At 44.1% G+C, this 27,444-nt stretch overlaps 1 protein-coding gene across 1 annotated transcript in view; it reads left to right on the top strand.

The window, feature by feature from the left end:
* Nwd2 (NACHT and WD repeat domain containing 2) overlaps positions 1-27,444 on the top strand; it is a 145,887-nt gene that overhangs the window by 107,001 nt on the left and 11,442 nt on the right. Inside the window, exons 4-5 of the mRNA XM_041671327.1 lie at positions 24,113-24,316; positions 26,364-26,508. Of these exons, the coding sequence (XP_041527261.1) occupies positions 24,113-24,316; positions 26,364-26,508 (349 nt within the window). The remainder of the gene's footprint in view (positions 1-24,112; positions 24,317-26,363; positions 26,509-27,444) is intronic.

Here is a 27,444-nt window from a genome sequence, read left to right as displayed (position 1 = left end):
GCAGCGGTGTTCCTCTGAACTGTGGTGTCAGCTCTGCATAGCCTGAGCTTAGCTTCCACAGGGATTGCTGTCACAGAACTTTGTGCTCAGGAGGATGCTCGGCAGCCACTGGCTTATTCACCGTGGCCTTGACCTACCGTCTCCACCACGTCTAGTCTTCTTTCTCTGTTTTGTTTTCATTTGGTTGTTGGTGGCGGCTGTTGTTGTTGATTGTGAGACAGAGTCTCACACTGTAGAACAGGCTGGCCTCAAACTCACACAGATTCACCTGCCTCTGGCTCCCTAGTGCTGGGATTAAAGGTGTGAGCCACTGTGCCTACAACTACACAAGCTGGTCTCACTCTTTCGGAATTCTCAAAGGACCACGCCCATCTTTTTAGTCCTGTGCTGGCTGTGAACCTGAGAACTCAGCCAAACCATCCTGACCCCAATAGCAATCACTCTGTCATAAAAGCATGTCCAGCCATCCTCAGGGGAACCCCTAACTGGTCAGGTGGGATGAGCAGGCCCTGACTTTCCTTTCTGGAACCATCGGCTGTGACCCACAGAACCCTGAGAAGGGAGGCCTGCCTGAGAGGGTTGGCCTTGTTTCCTAGAAAACAAAAGGGCCACTTCAGGCCAGCAGCAAACATCCCGGGAAAAGAAACTCTGACCTTGATTAGAATCAAGTTAGATGCAATTCAGAGAAAGCTGTCTTTCACAGTGTGAATAACCATCACTGGGCTGGCCTTTTGCCAGAACACTTCTCCCTCAGAAATTTTACAAAAGAAACTGTCTGCACCGAATAAACTTTTCGAGTCATTCCCCAAGAATTCCCTCCATCTTTAATTTTTAAATCTAAGCCTTTCATTATTTCCTGGGCTTTACACTGTCATAAGAAAAAGAATATCTGAACTTTGTTAGACAATAGAGAAAAATCTTTCAATAGAAAGGTATAACTTGAAAATTCCCAGAGAAGAAAATGCCAGCATATTTAAAAATGCGCAGCAGATGTGAATAGCACCAGGGAGGTGACGGGCCTCTGGGCTTCTTAGTAGAGGCCGCTGCATTTTAGTCTTTCTGGCTCTAAGGTCACTGAAAGGCTAAATTCGGAAGCAGCTGGAACTCCCCTGGCTTGCATCTGGGGGTGCTGACTTCCTACCTTTTCCTCTGTCTCTACTCTTTGCAGCTCCCAACACGACCAGGACTGTGAGTCTCTGTTTCTTCTGGGGTTTTCCTCTTCGCCAACATCTGGTACCCCTGTCAGGCCTTCTGTCTGTTAAAGGTCAGATCCATGCCCAGGGCTGCTTTGAACTAATGTGATTCCTTTGTTCCTTTAGGCAGACAGAACACTTGCTACATTTTGAAAATTAATCCATTACTTTGGGAAAGAACTATGGAAAGAATAGTCCTTCAAGCAGGCATATTATTCCATTCAAATACTCTCTGATGACAAATAAATTGAGGGAGAAACGCATGCAGGCTACTATGGAAGACTTTGCACTTTTAATCTATCAACACTGCCTGTCTTTCTCAGTACACTGCTCCGGCTAGTGCATGCACTCTCCTGCTGCTGGGCCAGTATCTGTATCTGCCTTCCTTCTGAGATCCCCCTTCTTAATAGTTCTCTTGTCTACTCCTCTGCTTTTCTTTCATCTGATTAAATGAGAAGTCTTAATAGGGAGAGAGAAATGTTGCAAGGGAAGTAGCTACATTATTTAATGGCTGGCAGGCTCAGTACAGATGCTAGACATACAGGCAAAAAAAAAAAAAGCAGTTATTGATACATCCAAGCTGATAAAGCATCCCTACGGAAGAAACGGGCATGTGATTGCTTACTGAGGATATTCCCAAACCAGGAGAGTGGAAGAGAGGGAGAGTCTCCCATTTAATTAATAGCAAGGCTCTCCACCAGTCAGAGCGCTGGTACTGAGTGTTCTGCAATCATCACAAATTCATTTTCCCCTTCACTTACCTGAAAGCTAATGCCGGGAACAATCACAATAGTAAGTGTGGACCTGGGAATGTTATAGCAGCCTTCGGGTGCTCATTTCCTCAAAACATTACACAAAGCGGCTTTCGTTCCTACAGCGAATGAAGCCTTTACTTAACTCTTTAACTCTTCCCAGATCCCCTCCTGCTTCTCCTGGGCTTTGTAGACAGCGATAGAGCTTGCCCAGGACCATCAGGAGAGCGGCTGCACTCATGGGACTCAAAGGGAGTGCTCTTCGCAATTTTGTTTAACCAGCACACTGAAGAAGGTAGCTCAGCTGAGCACATGTAAGGAATAGGGGTGGGTTTGCATCATTACCTGTAAACACACTTTGCTGGCTTCCTTCCCGACCCCGGCATTTCTCACAGGGAAATCCTGCCATTACCTGGTCCTGAGTATCAGAAAGTCCAGGCCACATCACCCCCACATCCAGTTGGAAGTCTCACTCTCATGGGTTCAGGCTCTCAGATCTGCCCTAGTGAATGAGCCTGGTTGTTATGGTTCATGGAATGGGGGGCCCCAGGCTCATCCCACAAGGGTCCGCAGTGGGTGGGAGACAGACAGACAGACTCGCCATGCAGAGAGAAAACTTGGGTACAGAGTTTATTTAGTGGGTATTGGGAAAGGTATAAAGTATAAGGGTAAAGGGGTTATGGGGTGGAGAGAGAGAGAGAGAGAAAGAGAAGAAAGAACAGAGGGGAGAGACAGAAGCTGCCTCTTCAGAAGAGAGAGAAAGAGGGGGAGGGAGGGAGGGAGGGAGGGAGGGAGGGAGGGAGGGAGGGAGGAGAGGCAAGATCAGCTTGCCTCCACCAGAAGGGTGAGATTGGAAGCGGGTGGGGCTTATCTCTTAAAGGGACAGAGAACCCAGGTGACAGGGCAGGCCAGCAGAATTGTAATCACAACACTGGTCAGTTCTTATGCTAGCCTCTGTGGTCTTGCTTCACAGGATCCCTAGCTGCTGGTTCTCACTGTTTCTGCATCCTCCAGATCAATCAAAGGGAGAGGGGAAGGGGGGAATGGAGCAGACACTGAGAAGCCTTAGCCAACCGCCTGTCATCTTGTGTTGTCTGCCAACAAATAACAGCCCTTCCCTAGAGCTTACAAGCTTACTGTGAAGAGCCCTCTGTGGAACTCTCCATTCTAACACAAGCAATGTGTTCTAGCTGGGACTTCTAATTGGGACTTTTGTCCCATTTCCTCTCTTCTACCCTGCTGTTCATCTCATTTCCATTTCCATAGAACCCCTGACTCTGGCAGATGAAAAATTTATGTACCCCGAAATACACTTCTCCACCAAAGAAACGATCCAAATTAAATCAGATCAAACCAAACTTTAAAAGTCCAAGTTTAATGGATACAAGGCTCCCTATGATTTTCCAGCCCCCCAGAGAGGAGACAGGAAAGGACGAAGGGAAAACCACAGGTCTGTTTTCTGGGGTGCAGTTTAAATATCCTGTGGGAGTGGTCTTGAGCATCTCTGGGGAAGGGATCATCCTTCGTGGGCTTTCTGAGATGCAGCAGGGTTTGGAGAGAGATGGGGAAGAGGGCTTGGGGTGGAGCTTCCACCCAAACATTCTGGACTCGTTGGGTATATGCCAGGGCCTGGGGAGGAGCAAGCATCCTTCCCAGAGGAAGTCCCATCCTGGGGACTGGAAATGGAGCTCAAGGTGCGACTCTTGCCCAGTATGAGAGGGACCCTAGGCTCCATCGCTAGTCCTAAGCATGCTTCTGCTGGTTCTTGGGGTTTTTTTCCCAGTGTTTCTCTTAATATTGACTCCCCACCACATGGCTGCTTGTCTGCTATGTGGCTGACCTCCATTCCTGCTTAACTCAAATGACAGGTCTTTTTCTCTTTGTCATCGCTCGTCTCCGAAAAGCTGTCAGGATTTATAGCTTGTCTGCCCTGGGATTTTTCTATGAAACTCTAATAAAATTATCCTCAAGCTAAAAGAAATAAATAAATAACGGCCTGGAGATGGTCTGTTATCAGAGAGCAGTTTGTCTGAATACTGAATACGTAAGCCCATGGAAAGCTCACACAACTCACACTTCCCATGTCATGCCAGCCACTGGATACCCGTCACTGAGTGTGCTGTGCTTACCAGGCCTTTATAGGACAGAGTGTCCTCAGGTCACTGCCTTTACAGGGTCTCAAGAGTCACAAGCCTTCTAGAGTTCCTGGGGTTATACCTGTTTCACCACCCCACCCCACCCCACCTCCACTTCACCCACACCCACCCCTGCTTTCATTGGAGAGGGTTTTCTGAATTTCTTTAGCTCATCAGGAGTCTCTCCTGTGGTGGAGTTGGAGATTTGGGGGGGGGGGGGGGCAGGGAGAAGCGGAATTCAATTTGAGAAAGGAAAAAGCAAAGGGACTTTCTCCATGTACCCACACATCCTTTCCATCCCTTTAAAAAGTCTCACCTCCTGTTAAGCTGCATGGATGAGAAGGGATGTTGAAGATGGCATTAAGGATAGGGTTGCAGTTTTTATTTAGGGCAGCCCCTGCATCATGTCACAAGATCCAGCTTGCCTTGTTTTGGGTCCCAGCAAAAATCCTGATACATCACAGAGACCTTTTGGTGTTCAGTTCTAAGTATCACACTGGCCAGATCATAGCACACGCAAGACTTTAATTCTTCTTCTTCTTCTTCTTCTTCTTCTTCTTCTTCTTCTTCTTCTTCTTCTTCTTCTCCTCCTCCTCCTCCTCCTCCTCCTCCTCCTCCTCCTCTTCCTCCTCCTCCTCCTCCTCTTCCTCCTCCTCCTCCTCCTCCTCTTCTCCTCTTCCTCCTCCTCCTCTTCCTCTTCTTCTCCTCTTCCTCCTCCTCCTCCTCCTCTTCTTCTCCTCTTCCTCCTCCTCCTCCTCTTCCTCCTCCTCCTCCTCCTCTTCTTTTTCCTCCTTCTCCTCCTCTTCCTCCTCCTCCTCCTCCTCTTCTTCTTCCTCCTTCTACTCCTCTTCTTCTTCCTCCTTCTCCTCCTCTTCTTCTTCTTCCTCCTCCTCCTCCTTCTTCTTTTTTAATGTACTGAGCAAAGTACCCAAATATTTGTTCATACAGTAGCCCAGCCATCATCATGAAGGTATTGTTTAAGAAAAGGTAACATTTAAGTCAATGGTCTTGGAACTCTGCAAACTATGCTCCATAATGTGAGACTCATGCATCAGTGGAGGCCTTAGGAGACAAAATGACTGAGGTCCCCAAGGATATAGGGACCTGCCTTGAAATCCCTTCTGAGCAAGCCAGCTCTTACCTCCCGGAGCTCCAGCCTTGCCACTCGCCCTCTGACATTGCTGTCCCCCAAACCCCATAATCATGTTAACCAATTTTTAAAAATGATTTTTAAGTACATAAATGTATACACCCCATTTGTTTCTCAGGGGGAACCTTAAGGATCGCAGCCCTATTTAGCATTTCACACAAGGTCTGAAGACTCAGTGTGGGCATTGTTATCTATCTCAGGCAGTCAGCAGACTCCATCTGTCATGAGCAATATCTGTTTATCAGTACCCGGAATGTTTCTCAGAACTGCCACAGACAACACAGAGGAATGAGAAGACTTTTATACAGGCACATGCACTGCCCATCTGATTGTAAAAGGAATCTCCAAGGTGCCCTCCCCAAACTGGAAATTCAATCTATCATGCTCAGCCCCAATTTCCACTGGTGTCACCCAGACCTATGGTGTGGGCACAAGAGGAAAGTAGCTAGAGAAAGAGGGACATCGAAGCCCTTATTACCAAGTCCCCAACAGTTGCAGTCTCTCACGCTGTCGGAGGCTCACTGTAAGTACAGAGTATTTTCATTAACTGCTCTTTAAAGAAGTTGTGATTCTCCAGTGTGCTTTGCCAAATGCTTGTCCCTAGCAACCAGTTACCAGGGGAACAGTCTCTGCCTTGCCACCGCACTGTATCTTTCTGTTGCTCCCTTTCCCACTGTCTCTGTGCTGCACATCGGCGTCATCACCAACATCCGTTTGATGGAAGTATATCTTTCCAATTAATCCCAAATTGAAGATAGACCTGCCATTGCCCAAAAGCACAGCCTGTGATGGAGGTAGTCCTAAACCTAATTCCATAATTGAGTGGATGGCGCAATTTCATCACCGCTGTTTCTAATTAAAATGGTTCACATTTACTAAAGGTTTGCTGTGAGCAAGGCATTGTTCAGACCGCTCCATTCTGAGTACTTAGTAATCCTCATAAGCCCTGGAGGACTAGTGAGATACTTATGCTGGGAAAACCTGGCACCAAGAGAAGCTGGGATTCAGCCAGGGCCACCGGGCCACTGTGGACAAACTTTGGTTTCCAGCAGTTTAGTTTCAAAGCCAGTGTTCTTTACCAGGACATATCACCGTCCCAAAAGAGCATCTAGGAATCTACCTTATCTTCATTGCTTGGACTTCTGGATTATTTTAGTTTTGGGGGTTTTGTTGTTTGTTTGTTTGTTTGTTTTTGTTTTGGGGAGTTGTTTTTTTTGGTTTGGGGGTTTGGGGGTTTTTTTTGAATAATTAACTGACAAAGACAAAGGCATACTGGGTAAACTACAAGACGCTGAAGGCAAAGGGCTGTCTCAGAAATGCTTTCAAGGAATGTGCTCAGACTAGAGCCAAAAGTTTAACACAGAGTATCCTGGTTGTAAGGGCAAAGAAAAACTAGTAAATCTACCATCCTTTGTCTCGTGATGAAAAGACTCTGAGCCCTTCGTTGTGGAAGGTGGCTGAACTGAGAAAGGAATTGTTTTTAAAAGTTGCTGTGTGTTTCAAATGCAGGCTTAGAAACAGTGTAGATGTCCACATTTGAAAGTCAATGGGAAGGTTTTGTCCTTATGACTTTCCCACCCAACCCCCCTGCGATCTGTTCAGAGGAAGGGTGATCACACAAGCAGAGGCAGTCACCTTTTTAATTCACGGAGGCACCAACTGATTAAGCCGCCCTGGCCATCCTCCATTCCAGGAACACAGTAGAAGTCCTGGATTCAGCCCACCATGCACTCCTCGATACCATATTCTTTTTCCAATTCCAAATTTCAATTTAAATATATTTTTATTAAGTTGTTTGTAAACAATTTTTCATGTGTACGTGATGCATACCAAATACTTCCATCCCCACCTCCCAACCATCCCCTCTCAACTCTCCAACTCCTCTACACCTCTCTCTCTCTCTCATTCTCTTGCCCGCTTGTTTATGGTTCATATATAATCTTTTTGTTTGTGACCCACTGAGATTAACTAGGGATATCTGTGTGACCATGCAGTTGATGATATTCGCTGGAGCCTGGTGGGTTTAGTAGAGGATATACAATGAAAGACAGGATCCATGAGCCTCCTCAATCCTGATTTAATATGGATAGTGCTACTCTTGTATGGCCCCAACACAGGTAACTACAATTGTTGTAAGAAATAAAAATATTTTTTAAACAATTAATGTTTTTGCTTCTTTAAAGGCCTTTATTCACTAACAATTCTTAAATTAGATATACCTTTGCAAAGCTTCTAAAGATTTCTTTTTGAGATCCCTTTTCTGAAAACTTTATCATTAAACTTAATGGCCAACTATGCCACTTGTCAATTACTGCTTATTTCAGGAATCTCCTGCTGTCCTAACTCTTCTTGTGATTTCTGATCCAATCTGGAGTGGCAACTTTTTCATACTCCAGCTGTCAGTGGATAACACCCATCATAAACATCTGTTTGTCCATGCCTGGAGTAGTTGAACTCAGAGCTATATGAACAAAAGGATTGCTTGAGGGCAACAAAACACAGGATAAAACTTAAAGAATTATGTATGGCCCTATAACCATCATCCGTGGTAACCTGAGTCTTCAAACGGTCCTCCTCCAAACAGGAACTTAGATCTCTTATGCTCAACTCTGGATTTCCTCTGCTGTCGCCCAGACTCACTGAGAATAAATATAATTGCTTTAGTCTTTCACTATAGTTTATACTATACACTCTCGCTTAGGAGCGCAACTTTCCCTTCTAAGTGAAGAGGCCCTGGATCTACCCTCTACGCATAGAATTCAATGCCCTAGCTGGGGCCTGGAGGTCAAGGTTTGGAATAGCTCTGCCAGAGATGCTGAGGCAGGAGCTACTTTGAGCTTGCCCCAGGGTTGCCTCCCTCTAGCTTGGGGACACCCCTTTTCCATCCCTTTTAAATCACCAAGCAGCTGGTCACTGAAACTAAGCACAGTGGTAGAATCTATACCCTCAACCGTCTCAAAACTTGAAGCCATGGAAATTGAATCTAAGCAGACACATATGGGCAAATTGTTCCTCGTGAAGCTTTTTATTGGTTTGCTTCCCATCTGTTCTAATACTCTGATGTTCTTCTCCAAACATGTTGCTATCTGCCCTGCACATCTTAAGCAATGAAGACGCCCAGAGCTACCAGTACAGTTTCCCTGACAGTCCTTCCAATGGGAAAACCAAGAGAAATCGCATTTCTGGGTTGTGTTTTGGGGCATCAGGTTCATTCAGCACAGATTTTTCTATTTTCCTTTGACTGTTAACCAGACCACAGTGGGAGGGAATTGCCCATCCATAGTCAAGAAATTGGGAGTGGTAGCATTTATTTCCTCCCTCCAATGGAAAAGAAATCTCCATCACCATCAATTCACTTGGAAGGACCATTTTTTTCCAATGAACATTCCTGATGCTTGCCAAGGTTTAGAAAGCTAACTAAGAATTCTCAAACAGGCCAACTATTTTTTCCTGTGTGCTTGCTTTTGACAAAAAGGCATTTTAAAGAAGCCCCCATAAAATGTTTTTCTCTTTGGATAGTAATGCATCATGAACACAGAGGGCTGTATATGCAGCTAGCCTCAATCAGTTTACATTTGTTGAAATGGGAAACCGAAAAAGTATGCCTTTCCCTAAAGAACAATAGCTTTAACTTTGTTGTCGTTGTTCTGTTTCCTATAGTTTTGCTTAAAAGTGCAATTGTACGAGCCTTCCAGGACAGAAATCTGGTGGAGTCAGTGACCTGTACAGGTCTCTTTAGCTGTCTTGTATGTAATCATCAAAAGATAAGTACTACACCTTTCAGAAGTGGTTACCCTCTTAACTCAACCACCTTCTAGAGGCTCCTCCCTCTCAGTGCCATTACATTGGGAAGCATCATTCAGCATGAGTGCTAGTGAAGAGAAACCATAGTCGACCACACTGGCATGTGGGATGCTCTCCCTCTCTATTGAGGACTGGAAGAAGCTGTCATCTCCTAGTCTGCTACTCATCGCCACTTGAGGAAACCCCTTCATCTTCACTTAGCCCAGTCCTAGTGTTAGGGGAAAGCATAGACACTCGCCAAAGACACCACCTTGGCCTTGAGTAGTGCTATGATTTGCTGAGAAAAAGAAAAAGCCCACCGTCCTCTTGCCAAGCTTCCTGCTGCCTGTTAAAGTCACCTCCTGTTTCTCAGTTGTGAAGTTTTTCTAGGCTACTGACATCACCCGACAGGTCTATCTCCATCCCCACTCCCACCGATATGGACCCATTTAAATATTTTTCATCCTGCTGGGACCCTTCAAGCTTGACTTCTTTCCCCACTCTTTCTTCCACTGAGTTCATTTCCCCATAGACTGTGTGAAGCCTCACTGACTCCAGAATGTTCCTGGTCTCTTGGGGCTGCTTCTCTTTGTGCCTCACTTCTTTCCCTCCCAAACCTGCATCCCCACAGGAAACTATAATTATTCGCGAATGAATGTATGACATCCTGTTCACACAGTGTGAAGTTCCAGCTCAAATCAATGGTCCTCTGCTTCCACGAGCCTATCCTTTGATCACTCCCTCCCTGTGCAGTTAGCTCTGTGGCTGGGATCAGAGGGGCACTTGCCAGCAGCAAACAGAATTGTAAGAGAGAAGCAATCTTAGGGGAGTAACAGTAGATCTTTGTAAGAGAGGATTTTTTTTCCCTTTGAAACATTACACGTTTTTGAACATGACATCTTTTTTAACCGCATAGACCAGGTCATTTTACAACCTAATAGTGGATCAAGAAATCATCTGAGCCTAGTGGATTGCCACCAGAATCTTTTTTATTCCATTAAAATGTAATTACATCATTCACCCTCCCTCACCTCGATCTTACCCTTCCCTTGCCCGCCCTCCTCCCCACACCCTCACAAATTTGTGGCCTCCTCTCCTTTAACCCTTGTTGCTATTTATGCATATAAATAAATAAATACATACATACATAATACAACTTGCTGAGTCAGCTCAGTGTTACCCATATGTTTATGTTTCTAGGACTGACTACTTGATATTTAATCACTAATTATGATGACTATCCCCGAGGAAGACTAATTCTTTCTCTATCTCTCTCAGCAGTTGCTAAATGCTTGTAACTCTTCATCTAGGGATGGAGCCCTGTGAGATTTCCCCCATTTGCATTGAAATCTTTGATGACCTAGGATAGAACAGAACAAAACAGAGAAAGAAAACAGGGAACACAGTCAATCACTTGAAGAAACTCATTATCAACACTTCACTCCACAAGTGTTGATTCTTTAAGTCTGGACTAGAGACCAGGGCATTCCTTTCTCATGTGTATGTATTTATACACTTGAGTCTAAACAGGGTCACAGTGCCAAGTGCATTCCATTCTGTAGATCTGGATCAAAAGGGTTTGATTGGAGAGCCATTGTTCTACCTCATAGATTATGGAGGTCTAGTAGTGAGGTCTACTAAGGGTCTTGGTGTTCTGATAGTCTTCATCTAGTTTAACATTATGATCAGGCTGGTAGGAATATATCATCATTGTAATCATAGATGGAATGAGGCATTGAAAAACAGACACAATGAACAGTATTGTGGTGAGGGACTGATTGGACAGAAGACAAGGTAGACTGTAACTGATTCAGAACAAGACCTGGATTCTAAATTCAATTGTTATTTCTTCACTAATTAAACAAGTGGTTTCCAAGCTACTTAGTTCATCCTAAGGGTTAGCAGAACTAATTTTTAAGTAGAATTCATAGGAGTGCTCTTATGTGGTAAATATACCATAATGCTTGTCTTAATCCCCAAATAAGTCACAGCGATCATAAGAAAACAAAAAAAAAGTTGAAAATGATTCATGAGTGCTGAATATTAGTAAAAAAAATTATCTCCCAGCCCAAAGAAAACAGTGGGTCCAGATAATGTCATTAGTAATGGCAAGACCATTGGGAAAACAGGCCTATAGGTGGTACCTCCAGCAATATCATTCTCAATATAACTAAGCATGGGTCAGGAGAACATATGCCTTCCAAGTTATATGGGAAAATATAGCTTCAACAAAACTTAACCTAACCAGATCCAGTGGTACAGGCCTGAAAACAGGAGGATTGCAATTTCAAGGTCTATCTGGGGTTTAGTTGCAAGGCCAGTCTAGATAACTTAGTAACCCTACCTCAAAATAAACAGAATTCATCGAGAGTTGTGTGTGTAGTTCAGTAGTAAATGTCTTGCCTAGCATTCGTGAGGCTCAGGTGAAGGGGAAAACCCCACCCGAACATGAATAAAGTCAAGGCTCTCAGTCTCTGAACATTAACTGAAGAAAATACATAGAAATAGAATCAGCCAGCTTCACATGGAAAGACCTAGGCAGACCATGACATTCAACGTACTTGTTACAGGAGACTTTTAAACAGAAATCCCCAGACTCCGGCCCTGGAGTTTCTACCTTAGGAGGACGGCACAAAACTTGAGGAGAAAGCACGAATTCCCACCAAATCCCTGAGAGACACAAGTGCTGCTGCCCTCACTATGAAAAGTGGACTAGATGACGATCGACTTCTCCAGCCAGCCAGTGGCATGAGAGAAAGGGCAGAGGACCAGGCAGTGAGCGCAAGAGACGTGCGAACCAGATGTGATATGTCTGTCAGCTTCCGCTGGGTCTCAAAGCAACAATTTCAAAAGATCTGATGAAATCTAAATCTAAATATGAACTGATTGTGGGATCTGATTAAGTGATGATACTTGGTGCTGCTGGGTATAATAATATGATAGCATTAAACACTTCTTAAAGGTAAAAATTCTTGCCAAAGTCTTTTGTCAAGTCACATAATCCTAACAGTGGGTGAAACAGACCAGAATGTTAGTAACTGAACCATATTCCTGGCCATACCCAGTTTTCCCATAAGTCCTAGGGACTGAACTCAAGTCTTCATGCTTGTACTGTGCTAACCAGCCATCTCCCCCAGACAACTTCCTCATTTTATACAGAATAACTTTATCTTGTAAAGATCAACCTTGAAGCAGGTTCAGTCAGCTCTTCAAATAACTGTGGGAGGTAGTATGTGTCTGTGCATAAATACACACACACACACACACACACACACACACGCACACACACATACACACACAACTTGGGCCAGGAGATGGGCAGTGACTAAGTGCTTGCTTTCACAACCATGAGGACCTGAGTTTGAATCCTCAGAACTCATATAAAAATTAAAATAAAGCCACAGAGAGACAGAGAGGGTGGGAGAGAGAGAAGGAGAGAGAGAGAGAATAAAGGTAAATTACTTCTCTACTCCAGAGATAACTATATTAAAGCCATGCACCTCACCTTAGAGGTGTCATTCACACTCAACCTCCAACTCTCCAAAGCTGGTATTTAAGGTTCTCTCCCCCTGTTTGATCTTACAATGGAAGACTGGTAGACATGAACACAATGAAAGAGGGGAAAGTGACAGCTCACAGCTTGACATTTGTAGAACAAAAACAGTGTACAAAAGAATTGGATCAACACACTATGCAATAATAAATTATTGACTAATTCATCAATAATAAAGAAGGAGCCACGCCCTATGCAGCACTTGCGTGTCAGTCTCCATTCTGAGCCTCTTGTTTGTATTAACGTTGCTGGTCCACATGAGGACCCTCAGTCTGGTTCTGTTGCAATCCACACATTGCAGATGAGGGGTCTGGATTATAGAGTGGTTAAGTAGCTTGCCTATGGTCACACTGCAGAGAGCCTTTGCTTTAAAGACTGTTGGTACCACCTTGCTTGTAAGAGATGAACTATAACCGATGTCTTCTACTTAAGAGACAGTAAACAAGTATCAGCATTTAAAAAAAAACAGTTTGGATTTTTTTTTTTAATAGAAACTCATTTTAAGCGATCCCAGAGTGCCTGACGTGAAGTCTCCCTAGAGAAAAGTTGGAATGGTATAACACAGGCTTTGGAATGACTGAGCTCTGGTTCTACAGTCAGCTCCATGCCTTACTCCCTGTGGCTTCTTAGCTATGTTGCTGGTCTTTAGAAATCTCAGTCTGAGGCGTGAGCAGCAAATCACAGCACTAACATGGGGTCAAATAAGTTAATGGTATATCCTTAGCTCATATCCTCCTCGTGTGGCGAGCCAGCAATAGCACATAAAAAGTTTGCTAGATTATAAATAGGCATGAGATACTCAACATCTATAACTCATAAATGTGAAGTTCCAATTAAAATTAGGCATATACTAAAGGGAACACTTGTCAATTGCAGCAGGCCCCCATGAGCCCTAGATGTAGCTAAGAACATCTATTAGTGACACTGCTGTCATCGTCAAGACAGTGAATACTCAATAAACCAATTTTCCCTGTGCCAAGAAAAGTACAGAAAAGCCTTTCCCTTTAGGCCTGTCTGGTACTTACCCAGTTGCAAAGAATAAATTGCTCTGAGAACTGTAAACCAGTGTCATGCTTGGTCAATCCAGCCTTCTTTATGACTTTCAAGGCAGTGAGAAGGGCCCCCTCAGGGCTATACACACAGACCTATTGAAAGAATCCTTACAAATGATGAACAGAGATGATCCTTCGAGGCAGCAGGATGAGAAGCCAGAGCCTGCTGTGAGCCAGATGTGGTGCCAGGAATCTGAGTCGAGAAGATATGTACCACGTAACTGAGCTAGGACAGGAACCTCGCCAGCCAGAGAAGCCAGGCTCCATGGGCAAGAAGTCTATGCTAATATGTTTGGAATTAGAAACCAGGATATAGTATAAGACCTAAATTTAAAACTTGATGCCTACTGGGTATGGTAGCTCATGCCTTTAATCCAAGCACTCAGGAAGGAGGCAGAGTCAGGCAGATCTCTATGAATTCAAGTCCAACCTGGTCTACATAGTAAGCTTCAGGCCAGCCAAGGTTACATAGTGAAGCTTTGTCCCAAAAGAAATAAACACACTGAATAAGTGTTTCCCTCTACCTTATATGAGCCTCTAAATTTGATCGCTAGCACCACATAAATAGGGCACAGTGAGCCACACTTATAATCAAGTACTCAGGTGGTGAGGGTCCATCCTTAGCTACATTGTGAATTCAAGGCTAACCTGGGGTACTTGAGACTGTCATATATCTCATATAGCCCATTGAAAGCAATTCAGGAAAGAGATGGCTTATTTTCACTCCCAAGCCAAGAAGTCATCAATGTGGGAAGCTAGTGGGGCCAGCATTTATCCCCAGAGCATGAAATGGCTTCTTTGGAGCTCATTTCCTATCGAGGGATACCTTGCTTAACTCCATAGAGAAGGGAAGGGCCTTTGTCCTGCCTCACCGTGATTGACAGACTTTGTTGACTCCCCTTTTTGAGGAATGGACGGAAAGGTTGGGTGGGAGGAAGGTGGGGGAGAAGCGGAAGGAGGGGAGGGAGGGGAGACTGAAATAAAAAATCTTTTAAAAATTAACCATCATAGATTCCCTGTTCTCCACCGCCAAGAATAATTTTTGTTTGCTTGTTTGTTTTAGTTTTAAAAAATCATCTGAAAATGCAACAAGATGTTGAATTATCAAACTGGCCTATGGAGACACCACGAATCTGTTCATTCATTTGTTTTGTTCTTTGATTTTTTTATTATTGTTGTTGTTGCTGCTGCTCTTCATTTTGTTTATTTTTTGTTTAATTTCCCAGAAATTAGGAAACTGCAATGTTCTGTCCCACAAATTCTGTGAGTTGTAATTACAGTGAGCAATTCCTCTCCCAGTGTTCTTACTTCTTCTAGCACAAGCAGTAAATCAGAGCTCTCATCGAGTAAAGCCAAGACAGAAACTAAAAGCTGTCTAATATTCTTGTACACAATCTGTATGCCAGTGGAGAGATGAATTTCCAAAATCAGAAATGTATAGCACCTGCCAAACTACACACTCAGTGTGGCTGCCCCGTTTTTATTAGCGCTCTGTCTTTGAGTGTCCCTGTTCCTGTTGCCTAAAATCTCTAGGTATTCTCGTCGTGTTCCTTGGTTGACTTCATCATCAAAATGATCCTGTCTCGATCTTGTGCTTGTGAATAGAGGTGATCATTACTATTTTTCCTGCTCACTGGAATTTTGTTTTGCTTACATGAGTGGCCTATTTACAGCACAAATCCATTTATCTATTTCTTTATTACAGTTTTGTCTCAATTTTTTCAGTACTAGTTTCTTAACTCATATCTTCCATGAGACCATTCCTCTTTTTCTATGTGGCTCCCGCAGAGATTGGTAGCTCTGGGCCCTGCATCCATGCTGTTATATTGGACTCTCGATCTGTACACACAGTAATATGAAAAAGGAAAGGGGCTCTCTCCTCCAGCCCGGCAAGATGCCCAAGGGAAAGAAGGCCAAGGGGAAGAAGGTGGCCCCGGCCCCCGCTGTCGTGAAGAAGCAGGAGGCGAAGAAGGTGGTGAATCCTTTGTTTGAGAAGAGGCCTAAGAACTTCGGCATTGGGCAGGACATCCAGCCCAAGAGAGATCTCACGCGCTTCGTCAAATGGCCCCGCTACATTAGGCTGCAGCGGCAGAGGGCCATCCTCTATAAGCGGCTCAAAGTTCCTCCAGCCATTAACCAGTTCACCCAAGCCCTGGACCGGCAAACAGCTACCCAGTTGCTTAAGCTTGCCCACAAGTACAGGCCAGAGACCAAGCAGGAAAAGAAGCAGAGGCTGCTGGCCCGTGCTGAGAAGAAAGCTGCCGGCAAAGGGGATGTCCCGACTAAGAGACCACCTGTCCTTCGAGCGGGCGTCAATACAGTCACCACTTTGGTAGAGAACAAGAAGGCTCAGCTGGTGGTGATTGCCCACGACGTAGACCCCATTGAGCTGGTGGTCTTCCTGCCTGCTCTGTGTCGCAAGATGGGGGTCCCCTACTGCATCATCAAGGGAAAGGCCAGGCTGGGGCGGCTGGTCCATAGGAAGACATGCACCACTGTTGCCTTCACACAGGGAAGACAAGGGTGCTCTGGCCAAGCTGGTGGAAGCTATTAGGACCAATTACAACGACAGATATGATGAGATCCGCCGCCACTGGGGAGGCAACGTCCTGGGTCCTAAATCTGTGGCTCCAATTGCCAAGCTGGAAAAGGCAAAGGCCAAAGAACTCGCCACTAAACTGGGTTAAATGTACTGCTGAGTTTTCTGTACATAAATATAAAACTTCCATCTGAAAAAAAAAAAAGAAAAAAAAAGAAAAAGGAAAGGGTTCATGGCCGTCCTGTTAGCATAGCCAACTGCCCTTGTGTGGCAGGATCTAAAGAGGGTCCTGAGACTTCAATGTTCAGGTTAGGGGAGCCCTGAGAAAACTAGAACTGTTGGTCACTTGCAAGGTAAATTGCACCTTCAGCAAATATTTGTTGAGTAAATGTTTCCTGACGTCCAAGACTACTTGTCTAGCCAGATTCCACATCTAACCTACATGTCCACATTCCTAGCTGCTTCCTGAGTGCTCTTGAATACACAGACAGACCTTGCTTCTGATATATCCCAAGAGCTCTCCCAAAACCTCCTTGTTTCTATCCACTTCCTCGATTATCTTTCTCTTCGCTTTGGGATGTCAGTCATCCTTATGTATTCTGCAGTTCCCCATGGCTAAGGTGATGGTTGTGAGCTGTAGTGTGGCACTGTGAACTCTGGATGGCTCCACCCCCATGGTTCTATTAGCCAACTCTTCCACCCTGTGGCCACTTCCCTTCTTCTTAAGAACGAGTAGGGGGGCTGCTTTCAATGTTTTCTAAGGAATGAAGCTATGTTCCAGACAAAAGCACCTTGCAACAAACAAGCTATAGCAGAATTATTACTGATAGAAGTTTTTCTACAGAGGGTTGAAGTATGCAAGCTTAATAACCATAATTAAATGACGAATGTCACCTTCCAGAAAGAAGGCGACCATGTGATTCTGAGAAAGCTGAGAACTGTTAGCTGTCAAGGAGCCTTTACTGAAGCATCAATTTAATTATTCTACTCTGCCAAATGTGTTAGCAAATCCTTTAGTCTTTGCCTTCACTCCCATCAGGCTGCAATCACCCAGCCTGCCTCTTCTTATACTGGCGCTTCCCCTTTCGTTGTGTGCTTTCTGCCTGCGTTGCTCACGGCGTGTGTGAGGGAATTTCCTTGTTTCTGTATCTTGTTTCAGGGAACTACATTGTGACATGTGAAATCATAGGATCACTGTGTATAAATGAAATAAAAAAAGATGAATTTTTTGCTATAGATAGTGACAGCAAATATCTAATCATTATAACTATCAAACCCATTATGAATTATCAGATATCTGAATAACCAAATACTTTGAAATGAAAAGTACATAAATTTATATACTAAATATACCTAGTACCATCCATTCTAGACATGGTTAATCTTCTTTGCTGTCCTGACTGAATTTAGAAGCAAATCCTCTGAATATGTCTATGAGAGTTTCCAAAGAGGTTTTCCTGAGGAGCCAGCAAGACCCAGCCGGAATGGGAGTGGCACCATCCCAAGGACTGGGCTTCTAAACCAAATGGAAAGGAAGAAAATGAGCTGAGTACCAGAAGTCAATTCTTTATAGTTCCTGATTGAATACAATGTGACCAGATGCCCCACGCTCCTGCCCCATCGTCAGAACCATTCTCAGGGCTACACAGTGTCCACTAGGATGGACTGTCTTCAAACTGTGAGCCGAAATATACCCTGCCTTCCTTAGATGGCTTTTGTTGGGCAATTTGTCACCCAAATCAGAAAGTGGTATACACTTCTGCATACGAAAAGTATGTCTCTGGGGACGAGAGGGATGGCTCAACTATTAAGAACTTGCACTGCCCTTGCAAAGAACCCAGGTTTCGGTTCCCGGCACCCAGGACAGGCAGCTCTAGGAGAACAGACACCTGCACACACATGTACATACACCCACAAAGACACACATGCATGCACATAGTTAAAAATACATCAGAAAAAAGAAAATAACTCTAATAATAGAGATATGGACAACTTTCAAGATATTACCTTCTATCACTTGGTGCCTGTGGGAGTTTGAATGAAAGTGACCTCCAATGGTTCACAGTTGAGTACTCGGTCCCTAGCTGGTGAAAACTATCTAGGAAGGGTTAAGAGGGGTGGCCTTGTTGGAAGACATATGTCACTAGTGGTAGTCCGTGAGGTTTCAAAAGCCCACACCATTCCCAGTTAGCTTTGTCTCCCTAGTGACTGTGTCTAAAGATGTAAGCTCTCAGCTTCTGCTCCAGCACTATGCCTGCTTGCTGCCATGCTCCCTGCCGTGATAGTCGTGGACTTTAACCCTCTTAAAGTGTAAGCCCCAAATTAAATGTTTTCTCTTACAAGTTATCTTAATTGTGGTGTTTTAGCACAGCAATAGAAAAGTAACTGAGAAGGTGATGGCAATTTGGCCTTTTACCAAGGTTACATCTAGATTGTCTTTAAGGGAGACATGATTTAGTTTGTAACTAATCTTAGTCACTTGTAGTTACCTCCCAATTCATTGCCACTTTCCCACACCCTCTGTACTAGTCATAACTCTTCAGGAAAGCAGAATGAAGAGTGTCTGTCTGTCTGTCTGTCTGTCAGTCTGTCTGGGTAGGTAAGTGGGTGGGTGGGTGGATGTGAGTATGGGTATGTGTGTGATTTATTATAAAGAATTGGCTCTTGTCTTGTAATTGTGAGAGCTGAAATCTCACCATTGCCATGTGTGGACACAAAGCTCAGGAAAGTGGGTGGTGTGGTTCTTGCCCAAATCTGAAGTCCCAAGATCCAGGAGAACAAATGGTGTGGGACCTAGTCCCAGCACAAAAGAAAGGCAATGTCTCAGCTCAGGAGTCAGAAAAAGAGCAAATTCTTCTTCCTCTGCCATTTGGTTCTCTGCAGTTCCTCAAAGTACCAGGTGATACACACCCAGTTAGGAGAAGACAGTCTGTGTTCATCGGTCTTCCAATTCCATGTGCGCCTTGCCCAGATACACCCTTCCATACCCACCAGGAGTAATGCTTAGCCAGACATCCAGGCTGCCTGTGATTCAGTGAAACTGACACACAAAATTAACCATCCGCTTATTTTTTTCTTCTTGGAACATATGATACTTTTTTTTGTTTTTTTTATTTTTTAATTTATTTATTTATTAAAGATTTCTATCTCTTCCCCGCCACCGCCTCCCATTTCCCTCCCCCTCCCCCGATCAACTCCCCCTCCCTCATCAGCTCGAAGAGCAATCAGGGTTCCCTGCCCTGTGGGAAGTCCAAGGACCACCTACCTCCATCCAGGTCTAGTAAGGTGAGCATCCAAACTGCCTAGGCTCCCCCAAAGCCAGTACATGCAGTAGGATCAAAAACCCATTGCCATTGTTCTTGAGTTCTCAGTAGTCCTCATTGTCCGCTATGTTCAGCGAGTCCGTTTTTTTTTTTGTCTTTTTTTTCTTTTTTTTTTAACTTTTTTTTATTGAGAAAAGGAGAAAAAAAACAAGTTTCCTCCTCCTCCCAGCCTCCCATTTCCCTCCCCCTCCTCCCACCCTTCTCCTCCTCCTCCCACCCTTCTCCCCCTTCCCCCACTCCTCTCCCCCTCCCTCTCCAGTCCAAAGAGAACCTGCGAGTCCGGTTTTATCCCAGGCTTTTTCAGATCCAGGCCAGCTGGCCTTGGTGAGTTCCCAATAGAACATCCCCATTGTCTCAATGTGTGGGTGCACCGCTCGCGGTCCTGAGTTCCTTGCTCGTGCTCTCTCTCCTTCTGCTCCTGATTTGGACCTTGAGATTTCTGTCCGGTGCTCCAATGTGGGTCTCTGTCTCTGTCTCCTTTCATCGCCTGATGAAGGTTAATATTCAGGAGGATGCCTATATGTTTTTCTTTGGGTTCTCCTTCTTATTTAGCTTCTCTAGGATCACTAATTATAGGCTCAATGTCCTTTATTTATGGCTAGAAACCAAATATGAGTGAGTACATCCCATGTCTTCCTAAAGAAGCAGTTTGGAGCAGGCAACCACTTCTGGGCAGACTTGAGCTCTGTGACCCCAGAGATCCTTGTCAGCAACTCTCCCCATGTTACAGCCTCAAGTGCTAATGAGACCTCCTGGAAGGGAACATCATACTTAAAGTGGGAGGTTTTTCTCCTAATAAGGAAAAGAGACATGAAGGCGGGGGTTTGTCTCTCCAATGGTGACTGAGTTGGGAAATAGGACATTTGTAGGGTCTGAGTTTCTGCTAGCACAGGAGTTGGGGTAGGGTAGACACCTCTCTTCTTCATTCCTTCTACATAAGTGATGGCTCCCAAACAGCAGCCCTGAGAACAACTGCTACCTTCCTATGAAGAATGATAGCCAGAAACCCATATGAGTCTGTTTCCAGACATACAGCTCATCAAACCCTCCAAGGAAAGGAGCCTCAGACTCTCTACTGTCTGCTAGAGTAAAACCGGCATACCCTCACACCAGGCCCAAACCCAAAAGTGCTCAAGCCCAGACAGAGTTAACCATACATACAGAGCCAAGGGGAAGGGAGATCAATATTTGCCCAACGGAACAGAAAAATCAATCAGTGGGGAGGAAAGAAAATGTTATCTCAAAACCTTTGAAATCAGTGGCTTGGATGTGTCACACACTGGCCGGAACAGAAGGAAAGGAAGAAAAGACAGGCCTTGTGCACTGAAGTTCACAGTTAGGGAGAGCTCAGTATTCGGGGAGCATTTCTTCCTCTGTTTTTACCTGCGTGAGATTCGCATAGCATAAAATGAGCCGTTTAAGGGGGTTGGAGAGATGGCTCAGCAGTTAAGAGCACTTGCTGCTCTTCTAGACCACATGAGTTCAGTTCTCAGCATCCGCACGATGACGCACACTATCTATAAGCCCACCTACAGGGAATCCAAAGCCTCATTTGGCACACATGTGGAACACGTGCATGCAAAACACTCAGGTATAAAATAAATAATAAAATAAAAATAAAATACTTTAAAGGAACCATTGTAAAGCAAACGATCATTACATTTCAACAAATGCCAAAGCATCATGAGGTATTTCTGACACTAGAATTGCTTGTGCCAAAACGATGCCTCTGAAAGTGCTCAATTTTTTCTTGCACTTTTTTTGTACTTAACTCTCTAGATTTTATCTGAGCAACCAAATTCTTGCTTCCCACCTAACTTTCCTAAGTTACCTTCAGTGTTTAAGAATGGAACAAATCCACATTTGATGGGGTGGGAGAGAGGGGTGATTTTGGTGTTCCACATGCAGGGAAAAACTCACATTTACGTTCCTATGTGTAATGGATAGACTGCTTAAACAATGCAGTGAAAAATTAAAATCTATTTTCTTCCCATGCATTTCTTCCGTCCCAAGTTCTAGGCACATTTGTTGCTAATAAGAATGCAAAATGACATGAAGTCCCTTGGTTCCTCGGCAAATGTTTATCTAGACCAAACAAGCATGGGGTTTGTAGACAGAAGGATGTAAAAAATCTTTTTTCTCCTTCCGTGGTGGAAGGAGACAGTGGTAGAGAAGCTGCCTTCTGTTCACAGGGTCTGCAGCCACCTCAAAGTCCCTCGTGGGTATTTTTCATGGCTGCTTCAAGACCCTGTCTCACTGGGACTCCTTTTTGCCAGAGTTTTCCTGCAAAGCTTGTGGATTTGATGTGGTTTCCTTGCCCTGCTCTATCGATTGTGTTAGACTTTGCAACTCTGCTAGAGTGACATTCTCTAAGCCCACACTCTCCATCCCTGCTAAATACCTGTGTTTTGCAATTTGTATGCTACCTTACACCTCTAAGGAACCCAAAACCCAAGGAACCTAAAAAGTTTTCCTCAAAAATGTACCAACAAATTTCTTTTTTACTGTCTCTCAAATAACAAGACCAGGGAGACTCTTGTCTTAGATTCCTGAAAAAAAAAATGATTTATGAGCATTCCACCTTAAGGAATAATCAATAGATAAAAAGGACGAGGGCAGAACAATCCAATAAGCAATTTTAGACCTCTCCAGCATGCTATTACTTCTATAAAGTTCTATGTTTCCTCTATGTAGTAGGCAACCAATATAAGCTTATTATTTGAACTGAATACGGAAATTTTTCCATTAGTCATCTTTATGGTGCATTTAGCCTTACTATATTGATCAAATAACTATATTGCTTGGTGCCAGGTGCTCCACTCAAAGAAACAATTATTTTTAAATAGGTTTCGATTTTCGTAAAGATCCATTCTGTGCCCAGCTTAGGTACCTGTCAAACATCATTCATGAGATCACTGGTACCCACTGTGCCGACAAGCACGGCTTCTTGAAACTGAGACTCACTTGAAAACTTCTCTGAAAATGCGAGTCCTGGTAGGAGTTTTAGCTGGGGTCATCCTTGTGTATGTCTGGGAGTTTCCCTGGCACTAGGTTTTCCCCCAACCCCGAAATGGCCAGATAAGACTCCTAGCAATAGTGGAGAGGGTGCCTGAACTAGCCATCTCCTGTAGTCAGATTGGTGACTACCCTAATTGTCATCAGAAAGCCTTCATCTAGTAACTGAAGGAAGCCGATGCAGAGATCCACAGCCAAGCCCTGGGCCGAGCTCCAGCAGTCCTGTTGAAGAGAGAGAGGACAGATTGTGTGAGCAGGGAGGTCAAGGTCATGACAGGGGAACCCACAGAGACAGCAGGCCTGGGTTCATAGGAGCTCACAGACTCTGCACCGGCAGCTAGGCCCTCTACATATGTTGACGGTTGTGTAGCTTGGTCTATTTGTGAGACTCCTAGCAGTAGGATCAGGGCCTGTCCCTAACCTATGAGATGGCTTTTGGGAACCTGTTCCTCATACAAGGTTGCCTCACCCAGCCTTAATACGAGGGGAGGACCTTAATCCTACCTCAATTTGATATGTGATTCTTTGTTGACACTATGGGAGGCCTGCATCTTTCTGAACAGAAACAGAGGAGGAGTGGATACGTGGGATGGGGGGAGGAACTAGAGGGAACAGAAGAGGAAGGAGGGGAAACTGTGGACTGTGCTTGGAATGTAAAAATAAATTTAAAAATTAATAATAAAAAAGAAAGGAAAATGCTTGTTCTGGACTAGTTATCTTGAGAAGTCCATCCTGCTCCAGTGTGCACCGCACCGCTTCCTTCTCTTAATGCCTGGGCTTAAGCTTAAATCCACATTATTCCTTTCTTAATAAACTCTAGTTTTGCTTTTAAAAGATAACAAAATACAAATTCCTGGATTTCCTCATGACTCCCTATAGTAATTTTAAGCATGAGAAGGGATAGGAATCTCCATTTTAACACGTATTCTGGGCGCCACTTAGACAGGTAATCTTCAGGGCAAACAATAGGAACTGATCCATTGAGTTGACCACTCTCAAGTCTGACGGGCAAGTCAGGTTTCTCAGGGAAACCGTGGGTTACTTTAACTGTCCGTTTGCACTGTATGGCTATTTATTGCCTTCGTGTAGCACTAAGAGGATGTTTTTTGCTTATTTTTCTCTGGAGTTTTTGCCAATCTGATAGGGGGCGACGCTTTCTGTGTACATTTGAATTGTACCAGCACTGGTAGTAGCGCCGTGCCCAGTGGCCCTGTCTTCTGGACTCCCTGGTTGTGTGGATCTGGGGCTAAAAGTCACACCATCAACCTTGGCCGAGCAATCTCTGTATTAGAAGTTTCAGGTGTTTGAAAGTTTTGTAAGGTTCAGCATGCTTCCTTGTCACAAACATCGGCATAGGACAGCTTTCGTTTTGCTATACGAACTTTGAAGAACCTGCAGTAAAACTTTTGAAGTTGTCGTCTAACAGATTATGCAAACTATTTCCTCTATATTGAATGACATCATAATTATAGTGGGTCTGATTGTACTTGTGAAGTCAAATATGCACTGTGATGATAAGAAAAAAAATTGACCTAACAATGTGTCTCTCTGTTTATTGATATTTGTTGAGTGTCTTCATGCTGTGGGTATAAAATGAACTGTCTTGTTGGTTCACAGGGACTTTTAGGTGAAAAATATGGGAACATTCGAATCCCGGGGGAAGTTGAAGCTTCCGAGTTTGAAATGATTTTGGATGCTGCCGTTGAGGCCAAACTAGAGACAAAGTTACTGGAGGATTGGTACTGTCGGGATGAGAACTCTGTGCCTGCAGCGTATTACCTCAGACCCAGGCTAGAGGTGACGAGAAGCAACAAGAACTCAGTAAGTCCACCTTCTCTGACTTCCCTTTAGACTGATTTTCCTTCTCTCTGGGCTACATCTGTCGTAAAGTATACTAATGAAAGTTTATCAGCTATAAACTCTCTGGGGGGATACGAGAGCATTACGATTGAACTTACTCTAATTGGCATATATGCCTATAATCTGTCAAATTCACTAATCCTATTAATTCTCAAAATGATTCCACCACTATCTTACCAAATACCATCTATCCTCTTACCTCTCCTTCTGGTTAGTCCTTATTGTCAACTTGGCACAACCTAACGTCACCTGGAAAGAAGGAATCTCAATAGAAAGAAGTGGTCCCCTCGGATTGGCCTGTGTGTGTGTCTGTGGAGCGTTGTTTTTATTGCTAGCTGACGCATGGGGTCTCAGTGCACTGCGGGCAGCTCCGTCCTAGGCAGTGAACCTAGGCTCTATACGAAAGCTAGCTGAGCATAAGCCAGGGAGCAGCATTCCTCCAGGGCTGCCTCTTTAGTCCTTGCTTTAACGTTCCTAATAATATATGTTCTTGTGACTTGTGTAGAATCATAGAGTAAATTGGTTTATGCCTCAATATCTTCAAGTATCTGTCCAACTTGGCTTTGAAGTGTATCTATTACATGTCTTTGAAACTAAGCAAAGGGCCAAGAAGGGCACAGTAAGTCTGTTTGTTCCTTTGAAAGTTTAGAGGAATTTTAAAAAGACTGATATCCATCTGTCTTCCAAAGCAAGCAGTGGTGATATAGCTGGAACCAAGACAGCTTTGGGAGAAGAGCAAGAGGTCATCCAGGGATCTTCATTCTGGTGTTCGTCCTTCTGATCTCTTCTTCGTGCTGAGGAAGTCACGTCAGCATCACCGATTTCCTCATATACGCACTGCCATTACTTATGTCTATAGCAATAATGCTGTTTTAGATTGGGCTAGTAGCGTAAACTCAGAGCATCCCAGGGTTGAATACAGAAGCAAATGTAAATAGCATGAAAGGCGAAACCCCAAGGAGCTGTTTCACTTGGTGGTCTGGGGACACTTGCCCCTATGTGACTATTAATTGTTGGCTTTGTCTCCATTTGTTTCTATGATCCTCCAGGGAAATGTAAATCAATCTCAAAATGTCCAAAGCAATTTATGCATAAATCATGCGTAATTATTGTTGAAGAAATAAATGTGTGAATGAGTTTTTAAATGCTCTGAGACCACATAAATATTTTTTTCCTGTTAAATTGTCCTCCAACTTTCTTAGCCAAGTATAAAAAAACCAATGTAGCAAAAAAAAACAAAAGACATGTGGTGGCATACAAATCCCCCTTGACTCTTCTTCTCTCTTCAGAAGACATTATAGAGATTATATTCTTATGACATTTAAAGTCAAAACACAAGAAAGAAAGCTACAGTAAAACAATAAAACCTGTCTTATTCCCATTTACTGTTACTATAATGAAAATATAAAACTCTGAATGCTCTCTAAGGAAAAGAATTTCCTTTAATTTCCTTTAACTTTCAATTTGGGGCTTTGAAAGTCCAAGGGGGGGCACCTCCATCTCCTGAGCCCCTGATGAGGACCCTTCTAACTATATCATCACAGTGGGAGCTCGTGAGAAGGAACAACATGTTGAGACAAGAAGCCACAGAGCCTCAGAGGCTGGGTTGACCCTTTTTATAAGAATGCAGTCTCTCCAGAGCTACCTGGAGCCCAGTAAGAATGATACTATTATCTTCTGAGAATGGCATTTTCAGGGACATAACCGTCTTCTATCACATCTCATGTTCCAGCATTTCCAGGAGCAATGAAGGTCAAACCCCTGGCACAATAGGAACCATAGGAAGGCCAGCACAGAAACACTGTCTGGGTCCTGCCTCCATGTAGCCAGGGAGAGTTCCCGTGTAACAGGAAAATGATTTCTTACTTCAGGATTATTGACGAAAGGAGGATGAAGTGAGGACTTGAGAGACCGGCTCTCCTAGCACCAGCGTATTCAGTCTTGCCCTTAAACACTGGTTTCTCTTTTGTGATTTCACGACTAACTTCTCCCTTTTAATGTTTCCTAGATGCAGTCTTCTGCCGGTCCTGAAAACGAGAGGCCATGGCAAGAGATATCAGACGAAATCAAAACAATCTTTAAAGCTGCCGTGAAGCTGCTCCATGAGCAGGGTAAAATGAAGCACAGCCAGGCTAAGAGGTACCTGTTCTCAGGTAATTTCCACGCGGCTTCAGTAAATTAAGAAATAGATGAAACATGGAAGCATCCGCAGCTTCCCTCTCGGGATTCTTTAAATTTAATCCCATTTGGTACCAAACAAAGTTTGTTTGGTAAATGTTTCCACATCCCAGGAAGATGCGTTAACTCTCAGGAAACCCTTTGCTTTGCTTGTCGGCTTCTCTAGCATATGTGATTTTGAAGGAAGTTCAGAGATGTCCGGGTGTAACAGTCAAGATTCTGTCATTGTTTCTCAGTGGGAGGAGGAAGGCTTCCCATCCCTTTTAGTCTCCCAGCATGTGTGTGGGGACCTATCTTGGTCAACGCTGAGGCGTGTTCTGGGGAGACAGCCATGGATGAGGAAAGTCACTGTTCTCCTGAAAACAAACCACAGTGAGATGAAGAAATGATTGTCAAGTAATAAGTGAGCAAGTTCTTTACAGAAATTATACTCTGTAACCTGAGTAAAACATAGTTATAAAAGGAAGTAGCCGAGGAGGGATGCTGGAGCCCTGGAGTGGAAAGGGTGGGCGGAGGAGCCGATGTTTGAGATAGAAGATGGAAGGAATCAGCATTCACAGTATCATGGCTGTCTAAGTGGAGCATCCCAGGCAGTGGGAGCAGCTGGATAGGATCCCTCAGAGGGGATGGACTGGGCATCAGTGCACAAGCACAGTTCTCGGTCAATGGAAGAAGAGGTTTGTTTATTCTGGAATCAAAAATGAATACCATGGCCTGGGAACATGTTCAGCCTACTCCAAATACCCTGTGTAACATGGTGACAATTTCCTGAAGCTTTTGTAGTTACAGATCAAAAGGAGGTAATAAATCAAGGCATTTTCAAATTCATTGGTAGAAATATCAGGTAGGTTACAGTACCACAGGGAATGCCCTGCTCTAGGCATGTCTTAGTTAGGGTTTCTATTGCTGCA

This window comes from Microtus oregoni, unplaced genomic scaffold, assembly GCF_018167655.1.
Source record: "Microtus oregoni isolate MIOR12 unplaced genomic scaffold, Mior012 000021F_ref0000039, whole genome shotgun sequence".
In the NCBI taxonomy this organism is placed as follows: Eukaryota; Metazoa; Chordata; class Mammalia; order Rodentia; family Cricetidae; genus Microtus; species Microtus oregoni.
Note: the sequence above shows the minus strand (reverse complement) of the source record. Positions and strands in the feature narration are given on the sequence as shown.